Source organism: Budorcas taxicolor, chromosome 19 (genome assembly GCF_023091745.1).
Source record: "Budorcas taxicolor isolate Tak-1 chromosome 19, Takin1.1, whole genome shotgun sequence".
NCBI lineage: Eukaryota > Metazoa > Chordata > Mammalia > Artiodactyla > Bovidae > Budorcas > Budorcas taxicolor.
The window spans coordinates 29471641-29489307 of NC_068928.1; the positions used below are offsets into that span (position 1 = coordinate 29471641).

At 40.9% G+C, this 17667-nt stretch overlaps 1 protein-coding gene across 1 annotated transcript; it reads right to left on the reverse strand.

Annotated features, from left to right (window-relative positions):
* Positions 1–1876: 1876 nt before the first annotated feature.
* TMEM220 (transmembrane protein 220) lies at positions 1877–17228 on the reverse strand. The gene is made up of 6 exons (XM_052658400.1): positions 17136–17228; positions 16441–16470; positions 12244–12304; positions 10034–10157; positions 8646–8705; positions 1877–2246 (listed from the first exon to the last, which is right to left on the reverse strand). Exons 1-6 carry the CDS (start codon positions 17226–17228, stop codon positions 2111–2113), a joined length of 504 nt encoding a protein of 167 aa, XP_052514360.1. The 3' UTR covers positions 1877–2110.
* Between the last annotated feature and the right edge of the window lie 439 nt (positions 17229–17667).

Genomic DNA, 17667 nt, shown 5'->3' on the forward strand with positions numbered 1-17667 from the left:
GGGCCTAAAGAAGGGGACGGCAAAAGCCAGGGCTAGTCAGCGTTGTGTGCCTGCTGAGTACCAAGGCACTGTGGAGTACAGCATATGCGTTTCCACCGGCTGCTGTGGCAAACTTCCCCAGACTCGGTGGCATAAACTGTGTGTGTGTGCTCTGACAGTTCCAGAGGTCATAAGTGTGAGAACATCTTCACTGGGCTGCGAGCACCATGTTGTCAGGGCCAGGGCTCTGGGGGAGACTGCTTCCTGGCCAGTTCTGGTCTCCAGAGCTGCGTGGCTTGCTGTCCTCGGCTCACGGCCCCACCCTCTGCCCAGCCTTGCGGCTTCTCCAGGCTCTTGCTGCTCTATTGCCACGTGCCTTTCTCTTCTGTCTGTGGGGCCAGGTCTCCCCTTGCCCCCTTCTTAGAACAGTGAAGGCATTGAGGGCTCACCCAGATGATCCCCATCTCAAGATCCTTAATCACATCTGGGAAGTACATATTGTGGTGTAAGGTAACATTCATAAGAATTTGGATCTGGTTATGTTTGAAGCCCTCTATTCACTTTATACACTTGGCTATAATGTGCTTTCTGCACAGTGTCAAGCATTGCTTGGAGGCTGGGTAGGTCCTTATGGAATTTGAAAATGAGTCTGTTTCTTCATTTCTTGACTAATAGTTATATATACAAAAACCATAAATATGCACCGTAAATGTACACTAGAACACTAAAATCCTTTATATAAAGAGACAAACTACCAGACTCTTTTCACTCTCCTGACATATAGTTGGTGCTAATACTTTTTGAGCCAAATATTCCCTAAATCTCAGGAAACTGTCTTGACTACAGAGAGTTTGATGCCTGCGTATCATCAAACTGCAGAATTTGATGCCATCAACTAAGAGTTGCATCCAGGTGCTTTAAAACAGCACTGGCCAACAGAAACAACATGTGAGCCACCTTGGTAATTTGAAATATTTTAGCAGTCACATTTTTAAAAGTACACAGAAACATAAAATTAATTTTCATAATTCTGTTTATTCCAATACATCTAATGTTATTTCAACATGTAATCAATATAAAAATATTTTACACTTTTTATACTAAGTTTAAAACGTCATGTGTGTTTTATGCTTATAATCCATCCATTTGGACAATAACTTTTCATTGGAAACTTGGTCTGTATTTAGGTACAAAATTTACAGTTGAAGAAGTGGATTCACATATTTCAGTTGTTCCAAACAAGCTTAAACCAAGTGTTCCAAATACATGTATCAGTTTCGTCATAATTGATGTTTGTAAATTAAAACAAAAAATTAAAACTTCAGTTTAAGTACATTTCAGGTGCTCAATACAGCACGTGGCTTGTGGTTGCCAGATGGTGCAGCTCTGAAATGATCTCTCCAGGGCTACTTTTGACATTCGTTAAGGATATGTGTATAGATTTTGGTCTTACTTTTCAATCACATGGTAATTAATATTCCCTATCTGCTTCTTTTTGGTCCCAAATTCCTTTAACTAACTTTCCTTTCTTTCCAAGACATAGGTGTTCACTTTGTTCACCTGAAGTCCTCATTTAATTCACGGCACCTCATTTAATTCATGGTACCCATCCAGTCTAATGGTGTTAGTTCAAGGGCATAGCCCTCTCCTAAACTCCTGTCTATCATCCAAACCCTGCTTCCCTCTGTTACCCTGTGCAGAGGACTTTATGTTTGGAATGCTCTTATATTATCTACTTTAATCTTCCCAGTTACATAAATAAGTATGCGGGCTGGTATTTATAAAGAATTATCCAAGAGAGAATTTCAATTATCTTTGGAATTCTTTAATTCCAAAGAATTAAAGTAGATTTATATATTTGTCCAAGTTACATGGATAGTGATGAAACAGAGTTGGAATTCCTCTTTCTTAACTTTGCTACTACACTATGGTAAAACAACGTCAGACCCTTCTCTTACTAGTCCCATCCAGTCCTGTGTTGTAGGCAGGCATACAAAGTTCTTAGGATAAAAAAAAAGAAAAATTCATCTCTAGTAGTAACTCAACTGAAATAAATTCCTAGGAAGTCAGCTTGTTACAACCATGTTTATACAAAATCAAGAACTCTCATTTTAGGAACAGGATTCTTCATTTAAATCACCGTCTTGCAATGAGCTGGCCAGGAAGAGCGCATCTCCTTGTTTATATATATGTAGACCCAGGAGATAAACGGGAGAAGAGCGACCGTGGTAGCAATGGCCAGCTGAATTCTTCCACCACCTGGAGCCCTACAGACACACAAAAATGATCAGAAACAAAAATCCAGTGAAAATTACGATTTGGTTTGGTAACAAATATGAAGACTGAATTTAATACAACATCACTGCATTTTTGTACAGTCTTTAATTTTTTAAATTGAAATATAATTCTTACTTGTAGTTCTTTATATGTTTGTACTACACATCCTTGTTTTTTTAATATGTATTCTACATAGCTTTTCCCGCTCACTTAATAATGTGTTGTGAGGAACTGAGATCATTGATTAAGCAATGTTAAAATGGATCCTCACCTAATGATTTTAGTGTCCTGTTGAGGAAAACTTTTTCTCAAGGTTTTGAAGATCCTAAATTATCTTTTCTAAAAGTTCCATCGTTTTGATTTTTACATTAGATCTGTAATCTACATGGAATAGATTTTTATGAAAGTTGTAGGGGTTGTTTCTCCTTCCATATTGATGTTCAATTGGTCCATCACTATTTATTGAAAAGATTACCCCAGAGTGCTACCGTTGTCCTCAGTCAAGGGTCTGTATGTACATGGAACTGTTTCTAGACTCTCTTTTTCATTCATTTATCCTTTTGCCAGTATGGGTTTATCATACACTGCCAAAGAATCATTTAGGTGTTCTTTATTTTAATATTGAGATCTTTCATTTCTCCCATAATGTTTTATAGTTTTATAGTTTTGCTTGTAGGAATTTCGCATATCTCTGCTTTATTTTGGAGGAGGCAATGGCACCCCACTCCAGTACTCTTGCCTGGAAAATCCCACGGACAGAGCAGCCTGGAAGGCTGCAGTCCATGGGGTTGCTGAGGGTCGGACACGACTGAGCGACTTCACTTTCACTTTTCACTTTCATGCACTGGAGAAGGAAATGGCAACCCACTCCAGTGTTCTTGCCTGGAGAATCCCAGGGATGGGGGAGCCTGGTGGGCTGCCGTCTATGGAGTCGCACAGAGTCGGACATGACTGAAGCGACTTAGCAGCAGCAGCAGCTGCTATATTTAGTCCTGGGGTGTTGATATTTTGATATTATAAATGGTAACTTTTTATCATTTTGTTATTGCTGATTAAAAATAAGATTTTAGTAAATTGACATAGTGTCCAGCAATCATGCCAAACTCACCTATTTGAAGAACTTTTTAGATTTTTAAAAAATTTTTCTACATATGCAATTAATGTCATCTGTGAATAAGGAAATTTTAATTTTTCCCTTCCAATCCTTGGGCCTTTTCTTTCTTTTTCTTGCCTTATTGTACTGGCAAGGACAAGAGCTAGAACGACGGTGAGAAGTGGCAGCAGTGGCAGGGAGCTCAGTGCTAAATAATCTGCCTGCAATGCAGGAGACATGAGTTTGATCCCTGGGTCCAGAAGATCCCCTGGAGAAGGAAATGGCAACCCACTCCAATATTCTTGCCTGGGAAGTTCCATGGACAGAGGAGCCTGGCAGACTACAGTCCATGGGTTCACAAAGTGCCAGACACGACTTAGTGACTAAACAACAACCCTTTGTCAGGGTAAGTCTGTTTTCCATGAGTTTTTATTATAAGTGGTTATTGGATTTTATCAAATGTTCTTTTTGTATAGATATATTTTTCTTTCTATTAATCTGGTGAAAAACATTGGTTGGTTTTCAAATGTTAAGCTAACTGTATTCCTAGAAAAAAAAACCAACTTGGTGGTTGGGTCGTGAATTGCAGGACTTGATTTGCTAATTTGTTAAGGGTTTTTCCGTCTGTGGTTGTGAATGAGATCACTGTATAATTTCTTTTTTTCTTTCCTTTTTTTGGGTTGTAGGAGTAACATTCTTGTCAAGTTTTGGTATCCAGATTATTCTGCCCTCAACAAATAAACTGGAAAATATTCCTTCTTTTTTCTCTGTTCTCTGAAAGAAGTTTGTTGAAGGTTGGCATTATTTCTTCTTTAAATATTAGGTAGAATTCTGCAATTATGCCATTTAGAGTTTTCTTTTAGGAAAAGTTACCTACTCAATTTCTTTAACAGTTATGAGACCATTCTGAGTATTTCTTGCTGTGTCAGTTCTGACAAATTGTATTTTTCAGTGAATTTGTGCATTTCATCTACATTTTGATATTTATTGGGAAAAAGTTGTTAATAATCTCCTCTTATGATTTTTGCAGTGTCTGTTGCATGGGTAATAACTTTCTTTTTCATTCCTGATTATTGATGTTTTGTGCCTTCTTTTCCTTGCTCTAATTATTTTTACCTTTTTAGTCTTGCCAGGGTTTATCAATATTATTCATCATTTCAGAGAATGAAATGTTGATTTTTTTTTAAAATTTCATTGGTTTCTGCTCTTGTGTTTATTTTCTCATTATTTCTTTGGGCTTATTTTACTGTTATTTTCCTTAATTCTTTAATTGGAGAATCCTTAACTTTTTAGAAACTTAGCTCATTGATTTTTCAGCCTTTTTTTTTTTTTCTAATACAGCTATTTAAGGCTATAAATTACCCCATAAGCATGCTTTTTAGCCACCATCCCACAAATTTTAATATGTAGTGTTCTCTTTATCATTTAGTTCAAAATATTTTCTAATTTTCATTGTGATTTCTTCCAGATGTTCTTTGGAAGTATATTTCCTGATTTCCAAACATACAGTGGTTATGTAATTATTATTTTTGTTAATGATTTCTAGCTTAACTGCACTGTGGTCAGAGAACATGCTCCATGTTACAGTTCTTGAAATCTGTTGGGACTTATTTCATGCTCAACATGAAGTCTTTTTGTAAATGTTCAATGTTTACTTGAAAAGAATGTGAATTCTGCCCTTCCTGGTGCTAGTGTGCTATACATGTCCATTAGGTCAATTTTTTTTATTGTGTAGCTAGTCTTCTATATCTTTCTTGATTTTTTAAATCTTGTTCTGTTAGTAACTGAAAAAAGTGTATTAAAGTCTCCAAAAATGATTGTTAATTTTTCAGTTTTTCTTTTTTGGCTTGTCAGTATTTATTTTATCTATTTTGAGGCTATGTTAATTATATATGCCTTTTATTACTAAGTGGTGTTGAGATCACCAGAGCGCCAAAGGGGAAGAAGATAATACTGCATCCATTCTTTTTGCCATTATACTAGGATAAATTCTAAACAGGTCAAAGACTTTAATGTAGAAATGAAACCATACACGTATTAGGAGAAAACTTAGGTAAGTTACTTAAAACCTGAGAGGACGGAAAGTTTTCCTACCTGTGACTCCAGATCCAGAAGCAGTAAGGGAATGGATTGATCAATTTGGATACATTAAAGTATTTTTTCATGGCAAAGCATACTTTGCATGAGTAGAGTAAAAGGACAATAAAGGCAAAAAAGAATGTTCATCTTATATCACAGACGGAGGGTTAATAGCCCGAAAGAGCTTCTAAAAGTAGAGATGACCAACTGCCTTAGAAACTGGTTAAACCTGCATCTCTCAGAGATGAACTAACAGGTATAGAAAAAGAACTGCAAATGGCTCTTAATCATATGAAAATATGCTCACGTTTACTCCTGATAAGAGAAATGCAGGTGAAAGCTACTATACGTTTCTCAACTATCCAATTAGTAAGACTTCAGAAATTTGACAATACATTCTGTTGGTACTGTTTTTAATATCAAACGATTGGATACAGTCTGAACAGTAGAGGGCTGGATGCATATACTGTGGACATATCAACATAAGGAAAGTCTTCATATACCACAGAATGATCTCCAGGATGTGGTAAGGGTAAAATGAAGAATTCAGTTGTGTATAATGTGCTTCCACTTTATCTAAGACAAGCAGGAACACCAGTGAATGCATGTATTTGCTCCATTAAGAAAGCACGGAAGGATAAACCACAAAGTAGAAAAAAGTTTTACCTATAGAGAAAAGGGGGAAGTTAGGTTTGGGGGATAGAGAAGTTAGAGCCCTTTGAATGTCCTCTGTTTTGCAGATCTATATGTAGAACCATATAGATATTTTATGTAATTATAAAACAATATATTTTAAATAAAGTATCCCTAGAAATTTAAAGCAAAATGAAATAAACTATGTATTCACTTGGTGAGATTAGCATATAGAGTAACTATTCCATGTAATTTGAATGCACATCCCTTAAAGAGATATTCCCTAACAACAACAACACAAAGTACCTATTTTCCATAATTATATTGTTATTCTGAGATTGTGTTTGTATGGTCGGATAAGTCAGATGAGTTATGTTGAGGTATCTATGTAAATATATATATACATATAGATACTTTATATATATTTTATATACTCATGTGTGCACATACATTTATGACATGATACATATATATGTGTGTGTATACACATATGTACATATATGTGAATTTCCTAGTTCTAACCACTAAAAAGAATGAACTCAACCCAGTAGCAGTGAGCACCATTTATACCCAGAATGTGACCTCTAAATACTGTTAGCTACCAAAAATAATGAAGGCTTTTGGAGGAAATGGTTGATTCCAGGTCTGTGGCATGAAATGTACACCTTAGCATGGAACATTTTGTCATACCAGAAAGCAAGGAAGCAATCAAAATTTACTAAGACCAAAAAAACTAAAAGTTTACTAGGATCATGTTAAACAGAATTCTGGAGCCAACGTAAATAAGTGCCACTGATCAAAGATGGAACAGTTTAAGCAACTGCCGTGGACTGAAAAAACATCAAGTATGTTGAGATCTATGACTTTATAATGGTACTATTAAAAAAAACAAAACTCACTGGTCGCTTTTGGAAGATGCCCAGGCAAGAAAAACTCATTATTCTGAAAAACGGGAAATTAAGAGAATCAACTCTTTTTCCTCTTAACGATTTGTATCTGAGTAGTCAAAGAATTGATAAGTAGAAGTTTTAGAAGTTTTCCAGGAAAAGAAATGATATAATTAGAGTATCAGCATTCTGCAACTCGAATTAGTGGATTTAGGCAATGGTCACCAAGATTGTATACTAACGTTACAGAGAAACATCTAGGTGTGATGTACATTTTGATGGAAGTACATACCACCACCCATGAAGTGGTCTTGCTTGGCGGTGGTGATGGTGGTGGTGGTGATGATGAGAAGAGAAGAAGGCAACAACAATGACCAGCCTGTGTCTAAGCCTGTGATCTTACCACCAGTTTATAGGAAATATGGAGCACAGAGGAACAAGCATTTGTCGTACAGTTGTGGAAATGTAAACATTGGCTGGACAACTCAAGACTGAATAATTACTGTTTTATTTTTGTGTGTGTGATGGTGGTAGAGTGGTTATTTTTTAAGTGCTTACCTTTTAGAGATACATACTGAAACACATAAAACATAAAACAATATGATGTTTGAGATTTATTTCAAAATAATCAGGATAGTGATAGATGATATAAGGCTGGATCTATAATAAATGTTGAAAATGGGTGATGAGTACATCTGATTCATTATATTAGTCTCTCTGCTTTCGAACATGTTTGGATATTTCAAAATAAAAAAACAAAAATTTTTTCATTACCAAAAAAAGTCCTCTACTCTAATGCTGATTTTAAAGTCTACTTTTAAAAATTGAAATGTCTATACAGGCTTTCATTTGGTTGCTGTTTGTATACTGTGATTTTTCCATCTTTTGACTTTCAATCTCTCTGATTCTGTGTACTTAAGAGTTCTCTTTTGTCAGCAGTGTTTGGTTCGGTTTTTAATCTTTTTATCCATCTTGAAAATGTTTGAATCTTTATTGGACTGTTTACATTTAATGTAATTTCTCATATATTTTAATGTAATTCTCTATCTTAACATCTGCTTCCTATTTCCCCACCTGTTCTGTGTCTTTCTCTTCTCCTTTCCTGCCCTCTGTACTGCTTTTCTCTTAGTGGTTTCCTCTTATTTTTCTAAGATTCTTAAAATATTATCTTTCTTAACTATTTTTCTGATAATCTAAGGTTTTCTGTTAGATTATTACCACATGAATCCTTGACTTATCAAAGCCTGATATAAGTTAGTACTTTACCCTTCCCAGGTAATTCAAGGACCGCAGACTGCTTTAGCTCCATTTTTTTCCCCCTTCCAACTTAGATGCTCAGTTGTCATGTATTTTTATTTTTCTATTACTGTTTTACAAAGTTAATATGCACTTATATATACCTCCAGTTTTATATTTTATTTGCTACTCACTTTTCCTCTATCTCCGAGCTCCCTTTTGAGATCACTTTCTCCCTGAAGGACACCCTCTCAGACAGGCAACTCCCTGAGATGACACAGAAAACTGTGTATTGTCGTTTTCACAAAAGTATGAGTGATCGTGAAACACAGCCAGCTACTCTTAGCTTCCCCTACAGAAAGGGAAGATTTCTCTCAAAAGATTCCTGTTTATATTTGTGTCAACATTCTCATTCACCTACTTGAGCACATCTGATTTTAACTGATGGGTCGAAAACTTACTTTGAAGAGCTGTGGCACAGGCCCAGCCATGCTGTGATGATCACGAGACCAAACAGCTCCCTAAAAAATAGCAGAGATTTCATTTTTTCTGAAGAGGCTGTTAGATGCATATCATTCCATTTTCTCCCTGACACTTGATTCTGCTGATTGTCTGATGACTTGCTCCAAGATACAAGCATCTACAAAATACTTTCAAGTCTGGCCATGAGTCATAAATTACTTTTGTCAGACCCTTTAAAGCCCTATATGAAAATAAATTTCATCTTATGAGGCAGATGTGAACTTCATGATTGTTTCCCAATTTATAGATGAATAGAGAAACCACCAAAACAAAACCACAGATAAATCACTTACTTCATGGGGAAGAATACTACAGTCAAGATCATAATCCCAGATTTGATCAGGCACTCTCTTCATATTGTTTTAGAGGGGTCAGTGTTAGGCAGGTTGAGCTCAAATCAGTAATTCAAGTACACACTGTAGGAGATCAGGTCATGTCTTAGAGGAGAAGAATGATTTGTCGAATGAGTCAGTCTAATGATTTGGGGGTGGGTATATGCTTCTAGAAATATTTGTTAAAAGGTCATATCTTCTACACAGAGTAGAAGATAATCGTATTTGGCCAAGCACCACTTGGAAACCCCTCTTTGATTTCACTGAATCTTGTGGGCTTCAAGTAGGTGGAGGTTGATTCAAACCATCTGGTCTGCATTCCCATCCCCAACCTGATCTAGTTTCCAAAGATTAGGGCCTGTAACAGCAGCACAAAACCAGTGGGACTTAATCTACAGGACTCTCAATCTGGGTGTTGGCAGATGTTAGCAGTGGGACAGAAAGGAAAGGAAAGGCCTCTTTGTGAGGCCAGGGAATCAAGGGTGGGGGGAAGCAGAGGAAAAGGTGATAAAAGCCGGTGGTGGGGGGGCGAGGGGTGGGAAGCAGTGGGAGAGGTGATAAAACAAGAGCCAGTGATGGGGACAGGGTGCAGAGGACAGGAGATGTACAAGGGCAAGGCTGGCAGAGGTCCCCCGGAGGAGGCCAATCACACTTGTAAGTAAAGAGTTTGTCTTGCACCAGGACTGAACCCGGATGCTGATGGAGTTTTCACCTCATTAGACTGGACTGAACATCACTCTATGGCATCACTGCTCATCACAAGGGGGGCCAAGGTCCAAGTGCCTGATGGTAATATAAGGTGATGTGTAGCAATGATCACAGAGTGTGGTAGGCAGTGCTGGGTTTAAATCCTGGCTCCAGCTCCATCACTGCCTCAGTTTCTTTAGCTTGTAAAGGAGATATCTTCCCTGCCCCTCGAGGTATTGGGGGAGTTAAATCACCAAGATAAGGTGTTGTGAAGACACAGATTTCTCAGTTCTTCCTCACCCACTCACCTGCCTTCCTCCTCATGCAAGAGGTTCTGTTTTTTATGAAGCAAGAGGTTGTATGCCAAGCTGATAGCCCACAGGACACAAAGGCATATGTGAACTGCAGACACACTCTTCCAAATAAAGTTACCTAAAAACAGATATCCTGGTGCTGTTAATCATGGAACCACGCCCCAGAGAAACAAGATTTCTTTGTATTGGCTTTTCATCTGCCTTCAGGGAAAGCATACAGCAAAGGCTGGGTGTTTTTTCTGTTGTTGATTTGTCCTTAGAAGGTTAAAACAAGTGAAAACGATATTTATAAACTTAAGTGGACATGTATTATTTTGGTTGTCTCCCATTCGGATGCTGACGACCCGTCTTTTCTCTGGGGAACCACCCTTCCCACATGCTCCCACACATGTCCCGGTGTCCCAGACGACTGGACACTAACAAGGTCAATGTATTCCATCCCTTTGGTGACAGTGATTTGTTTCAGGATGAACAGATAACCAATCAGGAGCAGCAGCTCCATCCTGAGCTTTTGCGATCAGGGAAGTGGATTCTAGATTCTGTTGGACCTAGCACGGTGAAGCTGTGACCTTTGAGCGGCAGGGCCACCACGTGGAGCCCAGGGCTGAAGTGCCGCTGGTGTGCAACTAAGATTGCAGAGAAGTTTAAGTTCTGAGCCACCACCGGCGCCTGAAGCCAGCACCGCTCCAGTCTTTTCAGTAAAGGACCCCAGTACATCTCGCTTCAGCTTATAGGCCGTTTGAGTTGAGTATTTTTTCCTTGCTTGGAACTAACGGAGCCCTAATGGATACACCTTAAAGATGTAAACAGAGTTCTACGGGCCTGTACAAGGAGCCTGTACATCTGGACGACGGAGTTTTCCCCACCCGGGCGGGAATCATTCGTCTTTATTCTAAGGCCCTGAGAAATTTCCAGCCCCACTAGCAGAAGCTGATTTAAAGAAAGTGAAGAATAACCTGCAGGACTGATATTCCCCACTAATAAGAAAATGTTAGTAAACAGTGTAAAAAAAAAATTATTTTTTTCTGCTATAAGACACTTTTATAGAATAAAACTGTCCAACTTAGGTTTAATGAATTTTTAGGGCCATAAAAGGTGAAGCAGCTATGTTTTGCCCCTGCCTGAGGTTGGTGACCTGTGGCCCATACAAGCCAGCTATTTTAAGTGAATGTTTTATATGTATTCTCACTTGGGATATATATGTGTAAGGAATCCAAGGAATAAGTTATGAAACAAATACATGATAAAGCCTCTGTGTTATACAGCCATTCACTGACTCAACAAGTGTTGGGTGCATGAGTTAGACATGATTCTGCTTTTAAGGGGCCTATAGTCTAGATAGAGTAAACATATATAAAAGTGTGCAGGAAATTGCGGGAGTTACTGTGATGGATTCCCTGGTAGCTCAGACGGTAAAGAATCTACCTGCAATGCAGAAGACCCAGGTTCGATCCCTGGGTTGGGAAGATCCCCTGGAGAAGGAAATGGCCACCCACTCCAGTATTCTTGCCTAGAAAATCCCATAAAGGGAGGAGCCTGGCAGGCTACATTCCATGGGGTCACAAAGAGCTGGACACTACTGAGCGACTTCATTTTCACTTTCACTGAAGGTACACGGGGAGACTAGAAAGGGCAATATGTATTAATGAGAAATCCAGAGATTTGCTACAGACATTATAGACAGTTTCTATATAACAGTAGCAATTCAGATACACAGGTATCTGACACATAGCAGTTCACTCATTTTGGATGAATTGAAAATCAGAAAATGATGAACCAGAGTAGTACTGCGAGAATGATTTGTATAGAGTAGATACATAAGAGACATTGATCCCCACTGAATATGGAAACAAAGTTAGCAGTTTGATTGTTGCTGATTTTCCATTAGCTTAGTGGCTTAAGAAATAAGCGCAGTGACTGAAGCCCCTCTCTCTCCGGCTACACGGCCTAACTGCTGTTCCACATCAGCATCAGAGATGCTGGGACCGACTGCATAAAGCCTGTCTTAATATGGCACGTCCACATCAAGTTTTCCTGAAGATGGAAGGGGATGATCTAGATTGGAATTCGCCTCCTCTTAGGATCAGAAGGGAGAAGAAAGACATGGAGGGCTCCAGTTTTTTTAGTGGGGGTTGGGCAGACAGACTCGTTATTAAAAGGAAATCTGATGTTCCCTATCACCATTGAGAATTCAAGGTTCAAACCTGTGACGAGAGGGTTAAGTCCAACAAGCAGTGTCAGAGTGGCAGGAATCGTATACACAACCTGTAAGCAGAAAGGAAATTACAGGGGTAAGAAGGATGCCCAATATAGGAGATGTTCCAAGACGTTTAGGGAGTAAAGAAAGACGACCCCAGTGGTGGTTCCATGTGCCATGATTTACCTCAAGCTTTTAGTAACAACCAAGGAAGTGGTAACCTCTGCTTTTACAGCACTTACCGTGTCAGGGTGTCATTTTACCTGCCTTCTTCCTAGACCATAGGCTTTTCCAGGAAAGACTTATTCATTTTCAAGCTCTAGCAGTGAGCAGAGCTTTGATCTCAAGACACAGTGACCTCCTAATCTCTCCCAAGCGACATCCATGCCTAAATGGCCTTCCCCTACTTTTCAAAAATTGCTCTATGAAAAGTAGGGCTTGAGAAGCCATAATTAGCTACGTGGCCCTGCTGGGTCTAGACCCATGGGCCATCCAGCCCCATACTCCATCTCTGCAAGTGAGACCACAGAAAGTTTACTAACCGTGTATGGATCACATGTGCCCAATAAGATCAGGTTCTTCATTTCTGAAACTGATAACTTGGTTTGGAGTTATGAAGACTGGCCCTGAAGAGGCCTCATTCACAGCAAGCAGGCAGATTCTAGAAAAACCTATTGCTTGTGTGTCGTGGGCAGAGGCCAAGCAGAGGTGGGAGGTTTATAAGAAGCATGGGGGCCTCCCCAGAAACATAGCTGTGAGTCACATCAATCGTGATGCCTAGTTAGAAACCATTAGTTTATCTGGACATTGTTGGGGCTCAACATTTTAAGTTATTTGCTGTCACTGTGAAAACACCTGTCTTGACCGTGGGGAGAGATGGTATCTGTATTACTAACCATGCTCATCCTTCCCAAAGGGTCCCCAGTGATGACTGGAATATCAGCCGGTACCAACATTTGCAAGGACAGCCATGCTGCTGAGGGTTAGACCAGACATTAGTGCGCATATGAATTATCTGGAGGTCTGATTAAAATGCAGATCTGATTCCAGAGGTCTAGGGTAGGGCCCAAGATTCTGCTTTTCTAATAAGCACCCAGGGGACACTGCTGCTGTTGTTCCAAGGACCACACTTAGAGCAGTAAGGGATTAGTTAGTTTCCCCAGTAAAAAACTACATGACTTAGCAACTGAGGGAGAGACAGAGACAGACAGGCAGACAGAAATTAAACACATACACATCATTCAATATTTAACTGTGCTCTCCATAAGAAGTGTTTGGCAGAGATTTTTAAATGTGCATTTAAGTATAACAGATATCTGTGATTAAAGGGTCTAAGATCTTCTTATTTCAGTGTATTGTAAATACAGGAACAGGACAAATCTTTAAGTAATAGTTTCCCATGGTAGCTGTGCCATGTTAATCCTTATTTAAATGCTTATCTCTGTTTTGAAGGAGATTAAGGATTTTTTTTTTACATGCAGAGAGACTGAAAGTAATTGTTTTTAGTACACAAGTAAAAACAATGCATAGTATAAGCACTCAGTAATGAACTCAGTAGAATCCAAATATAATGGTCTTTTATCTTTTTGTTGGTGGATTTTTTAAACTAAAGGGTTTTATAATATTTATTTACTGTATTTAGTTTAATTGAACATATAGCCACTGAGACCCACGACAGTCATTTCTAACAACGCTCTCCCTGTCTCCCTGCCACTATAAAAACTAAAAAAGCCAATTGGTTTTCTTACCCTTTTTAGCAGTGAGGGGCCATCACGTCCCAGCAATGAAATGTATGGAAAAGTCTTCTGGAGACAAGGCTGATATGCAGAGCCCTTAACACTCAATATTCATGGGTACTGACCAAGCAGGATGGATCCTAGACCATAAGCTTATCAGTAGTAATATGTACTAACTGGATAGCAGCCTGTCTGGGGAGCTTCTTGGGAAACATTTGCTCCTTGATGAAAGGAACAAAAAGCACAGGAGGAAAACTGGTTTTGCCTCCTGCCTTGTTTCTTCCTACTTGTGATGCTTTTGTCTAGGGATGAGATGTCTGGAGCTGCAGCAGCCATTTTGTAAACATGAGAGGATATATCACCTACCCATTGAGGATTGGCAGAGAAACAAGAAAGCAAGCCCAGGTCCTTGATGAATCTTGACCATTAAGCAGCTGCCTCTAGACTTCTTCTCATGAGATGGTCTGTATGTTTATAACCTGATGCTAGTCAGATATTCAGTTATTTGCTCCTGTATGCATCCTGATACAAGTATACTCCATGAACAATTTGTGGTAGGGAACATGGACATCACAGTCAGGTACAGTACAAGCCCCCAGGACCCAGTAACCTAGTATCAGTTCATTTGTGTGTTCATTCTTCACTCTAAGAGTCAGTCTTGGAAGGACTGCCATAGGAAAGCTCTATGCTAGGTTGCCAAGGAAGAAGAGGGAACTGGCCCCTAACCCCTGGGAGATGGCATATACAGAGCCAACTCTAATGCAAAGCAGAATGAGTCAGTGCTACGGTGAAGGTTCAAAGGAAGGATGCTTGGAACTTATGGGAAAGAGGTGGAGAGATTTTGTGGTGAGATGGCATTTGAGATAGACCTGGACACCTGAATAAGAGTCTGACACAGGAATTCTCAGGGCAAGTCCCAGAAGTAGTATAGGTGGACTAGGCTTCCAAAACCAAGTTGGGAAGGTAGGTTAGGGCCATACTGTGGAGGGCCAACTGAGACACCTTGGGAAATGACAAAAGTTTCTGAATCAGGAAGCAATATATGGGAAATTATAGGAATGGAAGAGATTAGAGGCAGCTCAAAGAATTAGAAAGGACCCATAAGGGTCCACATGGGAGGTAATGGGGGGTAAAACTGGAGGTGAGTGAGGATGTCTGTGGGGGTCTGGTGTTGATGCTTATATTTCATCATCCAAGCATGATGTAAAGGGTAAAATGTACAGATACTGTACAGATAAGCAATTAGACCTACACTGCTTTTTGGTGGATTGTTCTTCATTTTGTTTTTTGAGGGGATCTCAAAGACAGTGGTAAGAAAACAAGAGATATTAGAGATAGCTGAGGTTTTGAGCAAGGATGACTCAGAATGACTCTGCAGATAACAGAAATGGTGAGTCAGGAGGAAGAGTGGGTTTTGGAAGGAAAGATGCTGAAAAGGACCTTGTGCGTATTAGAGGAGCCAGTGTGACGTACTGGTGGACGGATATAGGAGTCTTTTGGAAATTCACCATTAAGCTGGATAGTTGGAACTGCGGGAGAAATAACATTTGGAATTAAGGACATGGACCAGAGTGCTGAGGAAGAGGCAGTTTGATTTGATGCAGGGGCCTGAGAATCTGGACAATAAGAATATAAGAATGTGGTTATATTTATACGTGATATTGTATGTACTGTCATTCCAAATGCTTTCACTTGTTGCTACTTGTACAAAGTCAACATTATTCCAAAGCTTAAGATCATCTCATCTGTGATATTGTATAGTCTTAGGTGCCTCTATTAAAAGAAAAAAAATCCAGATATTTCAGAAAATGTGTGGAACAAATCCCCCCTCCTCTAAATGGTTTAGTCAGAGCATCAGTTCAGTATATACTGTAGGTTTTAATGGGCTTTAATTACTTTTTGTGAATATAACTCACTGAATTAGCAGAACCACAAACCTTAAGCCTGCCATTTTCTGGTCCAACGTTTGTTGGAGTTTCTGGGTAGAAATTCATGAGGATTGGTTCACATGGCCTTGAGAGGTCTACTCTGTCTTCAGAAAAGTGTTCTCAGTTGGCCTGTTTTATTCAAAGGGAATACAGCTGAAAGGCCCATGTATCTCTGTAAAATTCTCAATTTGATCCTTCTCCTCCTAATGTTTTCACATTTCCCTGGTGGCTCAGATGGTAAAGAATCTGCCTTCAATGCAGGAGACCCAGGTTCGATCCCTGGGTCAGGAAGATCCCCTGGAGAAGGCACTGGCTACCCATTCCAGACTGGCGGCCTACAGTCTATAGGGTGGCAAAGAGATATGCTTGAGTAACAAATACTTTCACTTTTCCTCCTAATATTTTAGGAAAAGGCGTTTACTAAGGATTGGATTTCTAAGCTCTTAAGTACATGAAGCAGGGAGGAAGGCAAACAGCCACACTGCATGCTTCCTGCAGTGCCCTGATTCTTTTAGGTATGGGAGAGCAGTCCATACTCACCACCCACAGCTCTGCATCCGGATCGTTCACCTGGAAGGCCAGAACGGCAGCGTTAGCCCCAGGCTGTCACAGTTCTATTCCAGTATTAGGTCTGGTCTTCATTCATGTCAGCCATTTGCTAAGCCCAACAGGAGGATACAAATAGGAGTAAGACAGTCTAGTTGATGGGGTTGTGTGTGTAGGTGTGTAGGGGGTGTTTCTGGCTGACCCCAGCACCTGGTTTGAACACACAGCCACACTTATTTGTAAAGAAGTGCACAGAAGCTCTGCAAAGTGTGGGCCAAGGCCAGAATGGGTGTTTAAACGGCCCTCCAGTCTCAAGAAATGAGGAAAGCTATCGCGAGGGGGCCCCAGATCTTACTTGAAAGGATAAGTAGCTGTGAGGGGTTTTGTTCTGCTTGCTCTCCGAGCTGTGCACAGCCTTGCCCCTGGGCTGCCTTTTTATAAAGGTCCCCCGCAAAGTGACACGCGCCAAACCAGCTCCTTCCAGCCAGTGAGCAAACGGGGTCATGTGACCGCATCTGTGTCTCAGCCCAGACTGGGTGGGGGTTCCCCAAGCATCAACCCTAACTCCCGCCCTACCCTACCGGGCCGGCTTCTGCGACCCCGCTGGTCGGTCGGTCTACACCGCAACCGGCCTGGAGTCCGAGCCCGGGCTCCCCTCCCGCCGCCCCCGCCCGGCCCGGGGCGCTAACCTGCACAAAGGCCGCCAGCGCGAAGAAGGCGCCCATAAGCCAGTTGCAGGCGCGCCACAGGCCCCGCACCCTGCGCCCCGCCGCCGGCGCCATGGTCGGGCGGTCGGGACGGGACGGGCCAGGACAGACCGGCCCGGGCGGAGCGCAGGTCCACCGGGCAGTGCGGTCCACCTCTGGCCCCTCCTCCCGCCCCGCCCGCTTGCTCGCTCGCCGGAAGGTCCGGGGCCGCGGGCCGGCGCGCGCCGGGGCGGGTGGGGCGCCGAGCGGGCTTCCTTGTGTGCCCCCATTCGCTCCTCCCCAAACTTGGGGAGGTGCGGGGGTCTGCCCATTTCACAGACGCGGAGAGTGAGTCCCAGGGCGTCCGCGTGGCCGTCCCAGCATCTCACAGCTGGTCCGTGGGGATAGGAATTTGCCCTTGAACCCAGAAAGGTGCAACTCCAACATCAGTTTTCACTAAGGCTGTCTTCCTCATATTTAAAAAAATTAGAGGAGATTAGAAGGGAAGGAGAGAGGAGCGAAGGAACGAGGAAAA